Source organism: Acomys minous (genome assembly GCF_964271855.1).
Source record: "Acomys minous genome assembly, chromosome: 10".
NCBI lineage: Eukaryota > Metazoa > Chordata > Mammalia > Rodentia > Muridae > Acomys > Acomys minous.
In genome coordinates, this window is record NC_140491.1 from 92692290 (window position 1) to 92706763 (window position 14474).

At 45.6% G+C, this 14474-nt stretch overlaps 1 protein-coding gene across 3 annotated transcripts in view; it reads right to left on the reverse strand.

Moving 5' to 3' along the window:
• Positions 1 to 6786: 6786 nt before the first annotated feature.
• Positions 6787 to 14474, reverse strand: part of NR4A2 (nuclear receptor subfamily 4 group A member 2) — a 67649-nt gene continuing 59961 nt past the window's right edge. The window contains exons 1-8 of one of the 3 annotated variants that reach the window (XM_084800264.1): positions 14230 to 14348; positions 12869 to 13018; positions 11506 to 12371; positions 10602 to 10731; positions 10075 to 10238; positions 9038 to 9240; positions 8535 to 8713; positions 6787 to 8374 (exon numbers count right to left, since the gene is read on the reverse strand). In XM_084800264.1, coding sequence (XP_084656390.1) covers positions 8118 to 8374; positions 8535 to 8713; positions 9038 to 9240; positions 10075 to 10238; positions 10602 to 10731; positions 11506 to 12369 — 1797 coding nt within the window. In that variant the 5' untranslated portion in view covers positions 12370 to 12371; positions 12869 to 13018; positions 14230 to 14348 and the 3' untranslated portion in view covers positions 6787 to 8117. Of the gene's footprint in view, positions 8375 to 8534; positions 8714 to 9037; positions 9241 to 10074; positions 10239 to 10601; positions 10732 to 11505; positions 12372 to 12868; positions 13019 to 14229; positions 14349 to 14474 lie in introns of those variants that run through there. The other 2 variants (XM_084800265.1, XM_084800266.1) reach the window with 2 other exon arrangements.

Consider the following 14474-nt stretch of genomic DNA (forward strand, 5'->3'; position numbering starts at 1 on the left):
AAAGCTGAACAAAATCTATTGTATAAGCAAACGGCTGACCTAAATCTACCATATTTTGTCTGCCAGTGTATATATTCTAATAAATTTTGAAATATAATAAGGCGATTTTTGCCTACCCTTTGACCACAACAAGCTAGATGCAGAGGGTCTCCTATTGAAATATTGCTTTCTGTTCAACTCTCTAAACAACATCTATTTATGCCATCTGGTAGATTGCAAGAGCAGCTTGTAAGAAAGTGTAACATTTGAGCATGGTAGATAGCAGGCATAGGAGAAGTAGAGGAAAGAGTAGTGAGCTCACGCAGAGCCAGGTGTTAGGTTTTACTAAATGGCCTGCTCAGAACTAGGGCTTCCTTCCACAAACTAACTTTCCGCTGTGCTCTGTGGTCTTCCTAACAAGAAGCCCATAAGTCAGCTGGAAATCAAATACAGCATAATTCAAACACCCTAAGGAAACCTACCCTAGCGCTATTAACGACTTTCTCAGAGGCATAAAGATGTGCGGCCATCAATCTACTGCTGTCTTGGGTACCAAAGTAGACAACTCTAAACTCCTTCATTGTGAAAAGCATCTCTCATTTAAAATGTCAGAGAGAAGCTGGGGTGATGGCACATGTTGTGATCTGAACCAACTGAGGCAGGGGGTTTGCGAGTTCGAGGACATACTAAGCTACATGGTACGATCTGACTTCAAAATGAAAGAAATTTCAGAAATAAAAGCACTGTCCTACTGTGGCTACCCAACTTGGACTTCTTGTCAGTGTTCTAAACATACAGACAAGAAATTCACTGTCTAAGGAGGCAGTGGAGAAAGCTCTTTAAATGCATGTTTTGACTCTAAATTCAAAGTCTGATAACTCCAGGTGGTGGTAAATGAGTTATTTTGTAATATTCTCCACATCGGTAAAATTAAAAGAATGCTGCCCTCACAGTTTAGAATTCAGAGGATTGTATCAAATAGGATCTGACTTTAAAATGTGGTAGATGTTACTTACTATAATGGACAAACCTCAGAAACTATGGAATAAGGCCTCTGCCTGCTGCCTCATTCTGCTTCACACAATGGCCCCAGTCTTTGAAGGAGTCCACATCAACCCTGCTGGAGAGCTTGGCCCCTCTGAGGAAACAACCTCAAGCTGCAATGTAATAACATAGGCTGCAACTTTCCATGCCAATGGTTTTGGTTGTTTTTAATTCTTTTGTCACAAAACTAGGCGGCCCTGTGGGGTTCCCATTAACCTAAGGCTTCATGTTCTCAAAGCCACACAGTCTTCAAATACAGCTATTAAAGGCATCATACCCACACCCCCCCCCATGTCATCCCCAATGCCTTTCTTACTTGTATTTATCTTCCTTTATCTTTTAACTCATCCATATTACATTTGGTACCCAGCCATAGGATGTCTTAGACTTCTCATCTCTGCTTACCTTCAACTCTACACTCTTCCAGCTCCTCAGTTCCCACCCACCCCCGCCCCTTACCATGTGGTTGGTCGCCATCCATCCCTCATTTCTCGAAAACACTTCTGCTTCCTTTCTTTCGCCAGATGTTAGATTGAGTAGACGATGGACCGTCCACAGTGGCTACCTTTATACCTTCTCTGCTGGTCATTCTCTTCCTAGGAAAAGGCTGCTGAAGAACACCAAGAGGGTTGCTATCTGCATATGTTCGATGCCCTTCCTCCTGGTTGATGACCAATTAATTGACTTCAAGCACGTAATGTGAGGTCAAGAGACTAAAGAGATTCTGAGGTCCTGTTGAGTGAGGAGTTGGTTGCCTCGCTCACAGCACCACCACTACCCAGTCCAGTCCATCAACAGTAGCTGACAAACCTTTTAACTGAGACCCACTCTGATAAAATATTTCATATTGTGCCCCGAGAAAAGTTTGAGCCATCAGTACATAGACTTCTTATAGTCCCTATGTTGTGAACGACCTCTTAATTTCTACTCTTTTCTTTTTCGTTTCTCTTGGGGGAAAAGCTAATTGCAAGCTATAATAACTATGCAATAACTTTTTCCGTTCAAGGATCTTGTTTCAAAAACTGTCTTACTTTCTGCATACTGATAAAGAGTGCTTTCTCCCCTAATCTCATATCCTAATCAAAATTCCAATTTAATTTGAGATTGTCAATACAATCCTCCCCTTTAAGCTTTCAGAGCCAAGAAGTCTCAACAGGCTCAGTCCCTCTGGAAGTCCCTCGCATTGCTGTAAAGTTCTCACGCAGCGCCCCCAGCCACCCTCTGGTGTCTCTGGAAGTCTCAGGCGGAAGCCAGTGTTTGCATTGAGTCTGCTAAAACAAGTGGAACGTGGCTTGGAAGTCTTCTCCCTAAACACAGGTTTAGACAGAAATAAGGAAGGACAATGAAAGACGCAGAGGAAAGGTACAAGGACCTCCTTTGGATACTAGCGTTTGCAGAACGCCCTCGGGTTCCAGCAAAAGCGGGTCCAGACTGGGTTAAGGCAAGAGCTGGTCTGGACCGCCTCTGCCTATCCCCTTCCCTGAGGATGGCTGCCTCACAGGCTTTCCGGGTGGCCCCGAAGACCCGCTTTAAGAAATGCCCCATCCTGCCACCAGACTAGTATTTCACACCTGCACAATGGCTTCGGCTTCCTTTTGCGTGTAGTAAGGGGACCCCAAAGGGGGTCATGGGCGCGCGCTCGCGCGCTCCTGCGCTCGCCCGCGTTGTTTCCTCGGGATGTGGGCACACGTGGGATGCAGGCGACTTTTCCAGCCACTCCCCTATGGAAGTCCGGACCACTTGCAAAATGTCCTTTCCAGGAAGTTTTGAGGGTACGCCCTTAAGGCTGCGGGACACCAAAGACTGATCTCAGATCCAGGGCCTCAAGAAGAAGGCGCCTAGTCTGTACAGCAACCGTGCTTCGTGCCCTAAGGCACCTGACCTAGACAGGAGTTATTTCAGAGCCTAGGGCGACCTCGGACTTGTGTGGAAGTAACACACCTAAGGAAGACCCGGCAACAGCTGAGAAAGAATCTCTCATCTCACCACAAAGCGCAACTGGCAAAGAAAGAGTGTTTGCAAATCCACATTCTTGGGGCGAGGTGGGAGGCAGACACAAGTCCTGTCCAGTGCTGCTAGGTACTTGTCATCACTAGCCAAAAAGAGGATCTATTAGACACCGCGACCAACTAAAGAGGAGTGTGTGGCCAGAGCCTTGCTTGTACCTAGTTGGTTTGCGAGCATCTTCGCGCCCAGAGCGCACGCCCCAGCTAGGAACCTAGGCGAGTCTCTCCTCCCAGCGCTGGCAGCTTTGGCTGCAGGGAGCAGCTCTCTGGCCAGCCCACCGCTTCCTGGGGGCCACTCCAAAGGAAGTCGAACTTTTCCTAAGGAAAAGCTTGGTCGCGGAGGAAAGACCTCTGCCTCCAGCAAATGCTCGCTAGTGCTCCAGCAACATTCCAAAGGAAAATTACTTTACATCACCACCATTCATTTCTGGATTCTAATAAAAATTTTAAACCGATTTCCGTGCGTTGTTTTAGTATTATAAACGAATTATTTTTTTAAACGATGACCTATTTGGAGTTCTTGTACTGCTTTATCAATAAAATCTGCCTGCATCGACTCGATTCACCTCTGAGAAACGTGACTGCTCTTCCGCAGTTCTGTCAAATACAGATTCTTTCCCAGTGTCTAGCAACCAGATGCTCTTATTTGAGCCTTGCCTGAGACCTGAGAAGATCAGGGACTGACCAACTGGCTGCTGGAAGCCAGAGAAGCTTCGAAATGTGATTACAAGTACCGGACCGCTGGGTGTGGAAGAAAGTTTAGGTTGTCGAGAAACTCCCAGGCGCTCCCCGAAAGCAAATGTTCACATCCTCCCATACCAGGGCAAGTACTGAGGAAGAGGGGTAGGTTCTTGAAGTCCCCTTTGGAAGAAGCTATATTAAAAGACACCCATCCTCATGCCCAGACCGTTAAAACAACACTGGGAGAAAGTTTCGAATTTGCGGGCTAGATGTTCTCCCACTCCTTTCATCTTAAGGAACCTGTATCCTTCTTGCAATGGAGTAGGAACCAAACAAGCAAATACCAATCCCAGGAAGGGAGGCCGGCCCCGGGAGACCCTCAGCCCTAGCACTCCTCAGCTACCTGGGCGCTGCCGTGCAGTGGCGGGTGCGAGTGCACAGCTAAGCGATGCCCAGAGCTGGTAGCTGAAAGATGCGGTGCGCAGCAAGCTTACTTCCTTGGGAGTGCTCTGGTATTACTATGCAGTATAGGTCTAGGGAGATGGAAATACATCCTACTGAAAAACTCTCCGGTCAAAATATTACAAAGAAATTGGAAGGCATTAGCCTGTGGACCTCTTGCTTGTATCTTAAAGTATTTCTTCATTGAAGATGTTTTAGTTTAAAAGGTAGATAACTAAGTATGAGGAGTGACGTCCGCAAAGCTTTAAGATCCTTAAGAGAACGTGAAATTCAACCTTCAAGTGACTTTCTTCAATTGTCAGGAAACTCTCTCTTTGTTGGACCACTTTTATGCAGAGTATTAGCGGCCCACAGACTTTCAGCTGGTATTTTTAGAAGATAGGATCCCCAAGTGCTCTAGGGATAAAGTCAATCTGGTGCAAGAAAGAAATGCTCAAACCAAAGTTTGTGCCATGGGGTGTGGTACAATTACTCTGGACCCATATGGACCATGCATATCTCAGGACAAGTGCGCTCTCTCTCTCTCTCTCTCTCTCTCTCTCTCTCTCTCTCTCTCTCTCTCTCTCTCTCTCTCTCTCTCCTAAGAGCCCTCTCACTAGTTTCAGCGAGGGAGAGCAGGGCACCCACAAAGGATGTCACCCTCGGCCCAGACAGCAGAAAGGCAGAAGCTAGAACTGCTCATCTGTTCTTGTTTTAAATTAAAGCCATCTCTCCAAAAAAGGCCGAGCGTTCTAGGGAGCCTTTCAATGTGGTACTGGACAGAAAAGATTTTTAAATAGACCTTTTCTAGGACCTGAGACGTGTGTGAATGGATAGCCATGACATTGGAACAATGACCATGTATTTTTCATTGCTGAAATAACACTTCGTAAATGAAACTCAAGGGTCATTGAGGAGCAGAGACGAATAGGAAGCCCTCGTCATAAAGTTAGACCCGTCTTCCTGAAGAAGTTCCATACATTTTGCTTTGACAATGTAGAGTCTGTGTATGTTCCTGAAAAGAAACACTAAGATGGAAAAAGTTCTAGGCAGAGAGAATCCTTAAAGACAAGGGGGAAATGAAGGGGAGCATGAGCCTGGAGTTGGACTGCCGCTTTGGAGCAAAAACCTACTAAGGGCAAACTAGGAACCAAAACCCAGCGCAGTAGAAGCAGTCTGGAGAACGGAGAGAGCCATTCTCCTTTCACCCTAAAGTCTCCAGAGGCTCACTTTCCAGACACCAGCCCCGTCCTCTGTTGGCTGTTGGCGACGGTCTCCGATGTTCCTCCACTGGGCTTCCTTTGGAGAGAATCAGCCTTGATGTTCGGTTCTGGGCTCAACTCTAAGGGAGTCTGTGGTGGAATGTAATTGTCTCAGGGCACAGATACCTGGGAGAAGAGTGCTGTCTCAGAGCTCATTCTGTCTACTTAATAGTTTGTGGCTTTGATTCAAATTAAGATGTAAAAATAAGATTAAATATCTGGTCTGATCTTTAAAAAAAAACAAAAAATAAAAAAAATTTTAAAACCTAGAAAATTGGACATTTCTGCTTGATACCCTATATAGCCAGTCTCCTTTATCCCTTGGTTGGTCAGAGAAAAACCCTTCCAGTAAAAATGGCTTTAAACTACCACATGGGGACTTTCCTTGTCTTTTTTTGCCAAGCACAAAACAATTTCTTTTGGAGGGGTGGTAAGAACTGATAGCTCTGGTGGCAGGTATCTTCTGACACCCATTTTTTTTTTAAACAATAGGGGAGTTTTTGGTAAATTTCAGTGGCAGGGAGTCATCTATAACTAGCCAACACAATCAATCCCTCTTGCAGCTCAAATTCAAAGGTGGCCTAAGACACAACTGAACTGCCATCTGCCCCAGGGATGGGTGGCAGAAAGCCAGCTCAGCCAAACGTGGTGCCCTTCTTTCAGTGAAAAGTTGGTGCTGGCTGGAATACTGGAGCTTAAAACTTGTTTAAATCAAACAGGAGACCTGACAAAGTTTTTTTTTAATCTGAAATACTTAAAAGGTGAAAACTTTATTTGAAAAGTGCAGATTACACCTCATCACTTACCCACTGAATCAGAGATAATGTAAGATGTCTCTCCAGACCTCTACTGAAAAGGCTGATTCAGAGCTTAGCCGGCCAGAAGAGACCCTGAGCTCTCTGCCCCATGCTTATAAACAGGAACCAGGAACCGAAAGAGCAGAGATAAAGCAGATGGCTATTCAAATCTGTGTCGCCTTTCTGAGTCTCAGGCACAAACTTCACGACTGTTGTCCACAAGAACTTAACAAGGCTCCCAACCTTGGAAAAGTTCAGACATTTGGTCTCCTAAGCTTATGTTTTGAAAGCTGTGCTTACTCAAAACTTACAATAGTAAGATGTTCTAAACTGATTCTGATAAATGTAGGTCAGCAGACTGGAAAATTCAAGCTAAGGAAAAATACTGCAGTGAATTCTCTAGATAATCAGTTCAATTACACCCTCCTTTTTGCCACAATGGATCCAGGCCGTCAGTTTGAAATTCAGATGTCACGTAAGTGACCTACCCCAAATCAATCTCCACTTTTGCTTTTTTCTTGTATGTGCTGTTTAGTCATCATTTTTTCCTGACCCAGAAATAAGACAAAGTTCTGTTCATTTATGTGGTTTATTGTTGTAAACATTAAAATTGTCTTTCTTAAAGAAAGAATTTATCAGAAAAAAAAAAATCAGCGTCTCTAACTGTCGTACACCATAGAAAAAAAGGCAGTGACTCATCCCATGTGCCATACTAGAAATATACAAAGAAAATACTACAGAATATGGCAATATTAAAATTCTTACTCAAACATAAAATAATATATTAACTGACAATTTTAGACGTAAAAAAACAAAAAAATTCAAAGTGCTCAGTAATTTCCAGGGAGTGATGTATATTATAAGCACTCTGGAAACAGTCAAAAGCTGCTGCATGCAAGTTCTGTTTAGCTTTAGACAACAAAATAATCAAGATATAAACTTTCTTTTATCAACATCAACGGTACATACAACACTTACAAACAAGGAATGTTGGACGGTGTTACAAACACTATGTGTCCCTTTTGTCAGGATTTTCCAATGTATTGATACTTGTGCCCACCTATTATACAATTGAGAAAATGTTTAAGCTCAGATAACTACCAATCTTTATAAAATCTAACAGACTACATAGTGTCTGAAATACTATTTATATAATATAGACATTACTGAATAGCAAGTGCCTATAACATCATCAACCTAGAATCACATGCTTGTCCCTTTTTATGTAGTTATTTTTCTTTTTTTTTTTTTGCAAACACACTTACTTTTTAGAATTTGTAATATTTATTCATAAATAGGCACAAAATAATTTAAAAAGCCAAACTGCATTTGGATAAATTTACAAGCCTCTGCCTTCTTCAACTCATGCCAGCCACGCAACATTTAGTTTTACTATATATTACAGCTTTCTTTACAGCAGAAAACTTTGAAATCTCATTAAAGAGCAAAATATGAGGGTCCCATTAAAGGGTGTGTGTGTCTGTGTGTGTGTGTGTGTGTGTGTGTGTGTGTGTGTGTGTGTTACATTTGTCTTAATGCAACAAGCAAGCATGGCCAAACATTTCCCATCACACATTAGCAACCTTTCTTCTGAACAACAAATCGATTTTGAACTGATAATAAAAAGTTTATACCACTGTACTGTGTGTTGTCCGTTTTCTAAATCCAGGATGCCCCGGAGCCATAATGCCCTTTCAGGTTCTGCCTGCAGGTTAGGAAATAGCGACAGTTTTTATTTATTTGTTTGTTTTGTTTTGTTTTGTTTGTTTACTTTAGGGTGAGGGTTAGGGTTCTACAGATGGGAGATGGCATGAACCGGACAGTTCAGCAAGCTCTCTGCCCACGTGACCAGCCCCCACTGGATGCTTTTTTTCTTTCCAGTTCTTTGATGTGCATGGGAGAAGGTCTTAGAAAGGTAAGGTGTCCAGGAAAAGTTTGTCAATTATAGCTGGTGGTGGTACCAAGTCTTCCAATTTCAGGTAGAAAATGCGCTGGAGCCCCTGTGTGCAAAGGGTGCGGAGTTCTGGGAGCTTCCCCAACAGTTTAGACAGGTAATTGGGTCGGTTCAAGCCCCCATTATTGAAAGTCACATGGTCTTTAAGACAATTTACAATTTTGTTTTGTAGCTCTTCCACTCTCTTGGGTTCCTTGAGGCCATGTCTCTCTGCAGAAAAAGCAATCAGAAACAAAAGAAGAATGCATAGGGAGTTAGTTAGTCAGCTGGGAGAGTCGAGTCAGAGAGAATTTGTGGCAAAGGGAAAGCCATGACCGGTCCCACCATGGGAAGTTCTGAAGGGCCAGTGCCCTGCACCAGCAGTACTGACCTGTAACCATAGCCAGGGCAGCAATGCAGGAGAAGGCAGAAATGTCGATGTTCATATTCTGCAAGTTGGAGGAGAATTCAACAATGGAATCAATCCATTCCCCAAAGCCACGCACGCATTGCAACCTGTGCAAGACCACCCCATTGCAAAAGATGAGTTTACCCTCCACTGGGTTGGACCTGCAATTAATACCAAAGAGAGAGGGGAGAAAAAAGAGAGAGAGAGAAGCTAAACAACTAATTACTTGAAGAGCAATAAATGAGGGATTTAAGAGGCACCTAATTACTGAAGAGTTAATAAAATGTAGACCAGTGGACCTTGAAAGGGTTTAGTTTCATAACAATCAAGAACTCCCCTATCCCCCCGCCACTCCATCCACCCAAGGATTCTGGGATCACTATTTCCTTTCTTCACCTTTGGTGTGTTTTTTTTTTAATATTGCCCCCCCTAAACCCTTTTTTCTCCCTTTCCTTTACTGATTCCTCCGAGGCCTCCCTCATTACCTGTATGCTAAGCGCAGAACAAATAATTCTAAGAAAGCTGATTCAAAAAGCAGGTCCTGATCAGCTTTGGGCAGGTCAGCAAAGCCAGGGATCTTCTCTGCCCAACCTCTGATGATTTCCATAGAGCCAGTCAGGAGATCGTAGAATTGCTGTATATGTTGGGTGTCATCTCCGCTCATCTGATAGTCAGGGTTTGCCTGGAACTGGAATTTCATTTTAAAAAGCACTTAATGAGGTTCTCTAAAATATATAACCCGTGAAATTGCTAACCCCGTTTCTAGTAGGGGAGCCAGGTTTTTATAACAATTAAACCTCTCTCTGACCAGTAAGGAAATTAGATGTTCCGGGGCAATTAATTCAATTAGGGACGGTGCTACAAGGTCGCTGCTTTAAATATGTAAATTACCATTTCCATACAGACTAAATACAGTGCCATCCAGCCCTGGGAAACGTTCAGCCTTATCTCCACAAAACAATTGACACGGTAGTATTCATGCTAATCCCAGAGTGGGTCTTGAGCAGAGGCGCCCTTTGCAAAGCTTAATAATATTGCGGTCGCTACTAGGTTTGCCCACACTCCCTCCAACCAAAGCCTGCACATTTTTCACAGCTGAAGTTAAAAAAAAAAAAAAAAAAAAAAAAGGAATTGCACCAGTTGATCCCTGGCCCTGAAACCCCTGTTGCTATTCCTTCCACCCCTCTTTTCACTCCTTGGCCCCAGGCAAGTCTATCCTTCATGGTGGTGGTGTGTGTGTGTGGGGGGGGGGGGTTGTTTCTTGTAACTTCACATAAGTAGACCCACCCGGTGGAGGGACTGTCTGTCGGGCAATAGTGGTTCACAGAGATTCAAGCACTCTGGCATGGTCTCAAGGTCTATACTCTCTGCCTCCTGGAACTCTGCCCAAAAGAACTGTGAAGCATATTTTCTGGGTTGCCTCCTTTACCCCTGAGTCCGGAGGCTAAAGCTAGGTTTAGGGAGAGGGTCCTGCCCATTTGTTGGTATGTCCACATGATACCCCCCCCTACTAGCTTCTTACCCTGGAATAGTCCAGGCTGGTCATAGCCGGGTTGGAGTCGACATGAGCTCTGACGAGGGCACTGATCAGACTCACCGGAGGTGAGGGGGGAGAGGGATCCTGTGGGCTCTTCGGCTTCGAAGGTAAACGACCTCTCCGGCCTTTTAAACTGTCCGTGCGAACCACTGTAAAGGAATAGCCCAGTTAACAGACGCTCCCTTGAGCCCAGACTCCGCGGGCCTCACAGGGCTCTCTCCCGAGGCAGCAGAGGAAGCTAAACCTGGTGGCCCAAGGTTCCTCTGCATGTAAAGACTTTACTGACGAAGCATTAAGAAACGGCGGGTTATTTTATACCTTTCCTCCATCTGGGTCGTATACTTAAAGACAAGAAGGCTCCCCAATGGCTTTCTTTAGAGGAGCTTGGGACGTTCAACAGTGGGAGCCAGGAGTCGAGGGGGTTTGGGGAGTGAGGCAGGGACTAGAGTCCACAAGCAGCCAGCTGTTCTTCAAGGCGCAGAAGGAGAGGTCAGCAGCTGGCCCCAACCTACCTTCTTTAACCATGCCAACAGCCAGGCACTTCTGAAACCGACAGTACTGACAACGATTTCGGCGGCGCTTGTCCACTGGGCAGTTTTTATTTGCTAAACACACATATTTCGCGTTTTTTTGCACCGTGCGCTGCAGAGTGAGAGAATGTAGGCCCAAAATTATTATTATTTTTAAATTGAAGTCCAGCAAACTGGACACATTTTTTTAATGGCTTGGATCTGCATTTCTTCCCTACAAACACAAACACTACTCCTTTTTTAAAAAAATTTTTTTTCTTTTTCTTTTCTTCCCATTTCCTTTCCTTTTCCTCCCCAGGGCATTTACCAGAAGAAAATTGATAGCGTTAACATTTGAGCTAACCTTGCTGCTCCTTGCTGTGTTTTATATGCCAGGAGAAGGAGCAGGAGACGCTCAGTAAATACAAATCCGTGGGCATTCATATTATTTACATTCCTTGGAGACCTTCTCTATTTAAAATGATAAGATTATTCAATCAGGATGGCGAAATAAAGAGATCACTTAATTTGACCATAGGGAATTCTGTTCCACTTGGTTAGCTCAGACACGGTTCTCTGTCCTAACCAATTTCAATCTGAACAAGGAAGACAGCGCCTAACACATGCAAATAGCCCTCTTCCAACTCTGGCTTCAGCAATTTCGGGCAGGAGCCCGCCGGGGCGACAGGGTGCTGTGAGGCTAGGAGGAGGAGGAGGGGCGTAGGGATGAAACCCAGACTTTCCCAGCTTTCCTCATCTCCTTCCTTAGACACCTCGAAGCCCCTCCGCAGCCCTTGGGTAGATGCAGGGAATTAGAGCCGGGCTGCCGACCAGAAGGTGAGGGCACACTGCTGGGTCTCAGGTACAAAGTCACTCGTACCTGACGCTCCGTTCCAGCCTTGCTCACCTTAAAGAAACCTTTGCAGCCCTCACAAGTACGAACACCGTAGTGCTGACAGGCAGCGTTGTCGCCGCAAACAGCGCACAGACCCTCATTGGAGGGAGAGCCCCGGGACGGCGGCGAGGGCACCTGCGTGTCAAGCAACTGTGACGCGTGGCCGATCTGCAGGCCTGGGAAGCCCATGGATGCCGGCTTGCGAATGGGGTTGGGCACGGCGAAGGTCTGCCCATCCACTACGTGGTGGCTGCCCGCGGGCTCCGGGTTCATGGGGACGTGCAGAGGCCCGTCGAAGCGCATCTGGCAGCTGGACACGGGAGTGCCCGGAGGCGACTGCTTAAAGGAGAAGAGTGAAAGGCGGGAGACTGGCGTCTTCCTCTGCTCGATCATGTGCGTAGTGGCCACGTAGTTCTGGTGGAAGTTGTGAAGAGAACCCGGGTCGTCCCACATCGGGCTATGCTGCACCTGGAAGCCCGGGGTGCTGGGTGTCGGGGGCGAAGAGGGCTTGTAGTAAACCGATCCGGAGTGTGGCATCATCTCCTCAGACTGAGGGGGCAGGTGGCTGTGTTGCTGATAGCTGTGCATCTGAATGTCTTCTACCTTAATGGAGGACTGCTGTCCGGACAGAGGCATTTGGTACAAGCAAGGTGGCTTGACGTCGTAGCCTGTGCTGTAGTTGTCCATAAAGGTACTGAAGCTGGGGAGAGAAGTGGTGGCAGTGATTTCAGTGTTGGTGAGGTCCATGCTAAACTTGACAAACTCTGGAGTTAAGAAATCGGAGCTGTATTCTCCCGAAGAGTGGTAACTGTAGCTCTGAGAAGCGGGGCTGGCTCCTTGAGGCGAGGACCCATACTGCGCCTGAACACAAGGCATGGCTGGAAACGAAACAGGGTGATATACACTCAGCCTGGTCAACTGAACACTTTCTTCCGGGCTCGGGTACACCTGGAGCTACACCGGCAGCCCGCGGCGTCAGAAAGCGAGGGGGGGCGCAAAAGGGGGACGGGGGTTAGAGGTGCGAGGGGGAAGGGAAAAAGAGGTCCTAGCAGCACTAAAGAAAGGAAAGGACTCACCCCCCAAAGAACCCAGAGCTGAAAAGCTGCTGAGGGTCTACACTCCCGGGATATTTCCAAATGCTCCCCTGCTCCACCCCCTTCCCACAGCCAATCCCACTCTGGCAAGCCTCTTCTCTGAAGCTCAGGGCCCTCAGGATTTCTAAAAACCCACCATCTAGAAATGAAGTTTGAATTTCACAAGAGAAATTTGTTCTCTGTGACCACAAGGCACAGGTTTGGTCTGAGAAGATCCTGTTGCCCTGTTTTTCTGGATATGTGGGGAACTCGGGAAAGGTAATGAAAGAAAGTTCACTAACCTTCAGCCGAGTTATTGGAGTTTTCGAGGAAATTAAAGGTGGACAGTGTCGTAATTCAGCGAAGGACAAAGTTTCCAAGATTTTTTTGTTGTTGCTGTTGTTGTTTAAAAAAAAAAAAAAGCAATTGGAAATCCAGCCAGTCAGGTCTCCCTGAAATACAGACACAGGAAGTTTCAGGATGTCTTCTAACCGAGACTTGGCTGGGCAGATGCAGGCTCACAAGCAAATCCTTCAGTACCTCTTTGAAAATGAGTCTGAAGACTTTACCAAACATCAGCCTAAATGTATGTGCAGAGACCCGGCTAAACAACTGATAATGCCACTCATCCCCCAGTGTAAATCCCTGCAGAGAAAAGCATGCTGGAGGGAAGTTATCCCACGAGCATACTTGATATGTAACAATATAATGAATTGGCCCCTTTGCTATAAATGGAAGTGTCATTCTCGTTCTACCTTTATTTCAAACCTAAGAAGTCCGGCCTAATAAGAAACCACAGCATCGAAGCCTTCTCTTAAACATTTTTTTTTCTTGTAGTCAAACGGACTTTTCTCTTAGAAGGAGAAAGAACGTTAGTAGAACTCAAAAATACACAGTGAAAAAGAAAATAAGAGATGCCACCATTAGAAAATGTTAGCAAGGCCTGGGCAAACCAAGAAGCCAATTTAGGCGCAAGTGAGCAACTTTTGTAATTACTTTCAACCCAGCACTGGGGCTTGGGGGTACAAATGAGTCGGTGTTCCTCAAGAGAACCGTCTTTCCAACCCCTTTAATGGCCTAGAAGTGATGAGAGAGACTTCTCCTTTACCAGGGATATCTTAGGTCAATGTCAGAGGGAAGGAAAGAAATGATATTGGCACCAAAGTTAGAAGTCCTTCTCAGCATAGCTAGTTAAGCACCTTCTTCTCCACAATGTTTTCCACGGGCGCTTGCTTGCTTAGACAAGGCATTCTTGTACCCTGGCTATTTTTCAGATGTTCCCACTTGCAAGGCATTTTAAAGCATAGACGATCTTGTTAAAGATGAAGAAACCCAAACGCCCGTTCCTTCTGCTCCCTCTCTCCTTTCTTCCATAATCTTGCTTCAAGGAGTGGACAAGTTTAACCAGGAAAAAAAAAGGAAAGAAAGAAAAGAAAAGAAAGAAAAAGGACTCTTGCCCTCCCCCACTCCAACCGCCGCCGCCCTTGGAAATGTGTCTATGCTGGATATTAACCCCTAGCAGCGTCACGCTTTCATAACTGTACTCTTTACCTTACGCACACGCTCTGACACACTACCCCCAAAACAGCATATATGAAAATAAGAAATTTCAGGCAACTTATCAATAGGACTCTCTACCGATACCACCCTTCCTCGACCATACCCGGGAAACACTGGCACGCGAGCGAGCTGAGCGACGCTGTTCCCAAGCAACGCATAAACTTTCTCTCCCGGACTGTTTCCCACACGCTCGTGAGATCTGGAGTCTCTACAAGCCACAATCAATTTCATACCAAGAGCAAACTTTGCGCACATCCCAGCAGGCAATTCCGCATCTCCTAAAACTGAGGGAGTCCCTCTCCCACATCCACCAATGAGAAGCCTGGAAGTCTCTGCCGACAGCCAACT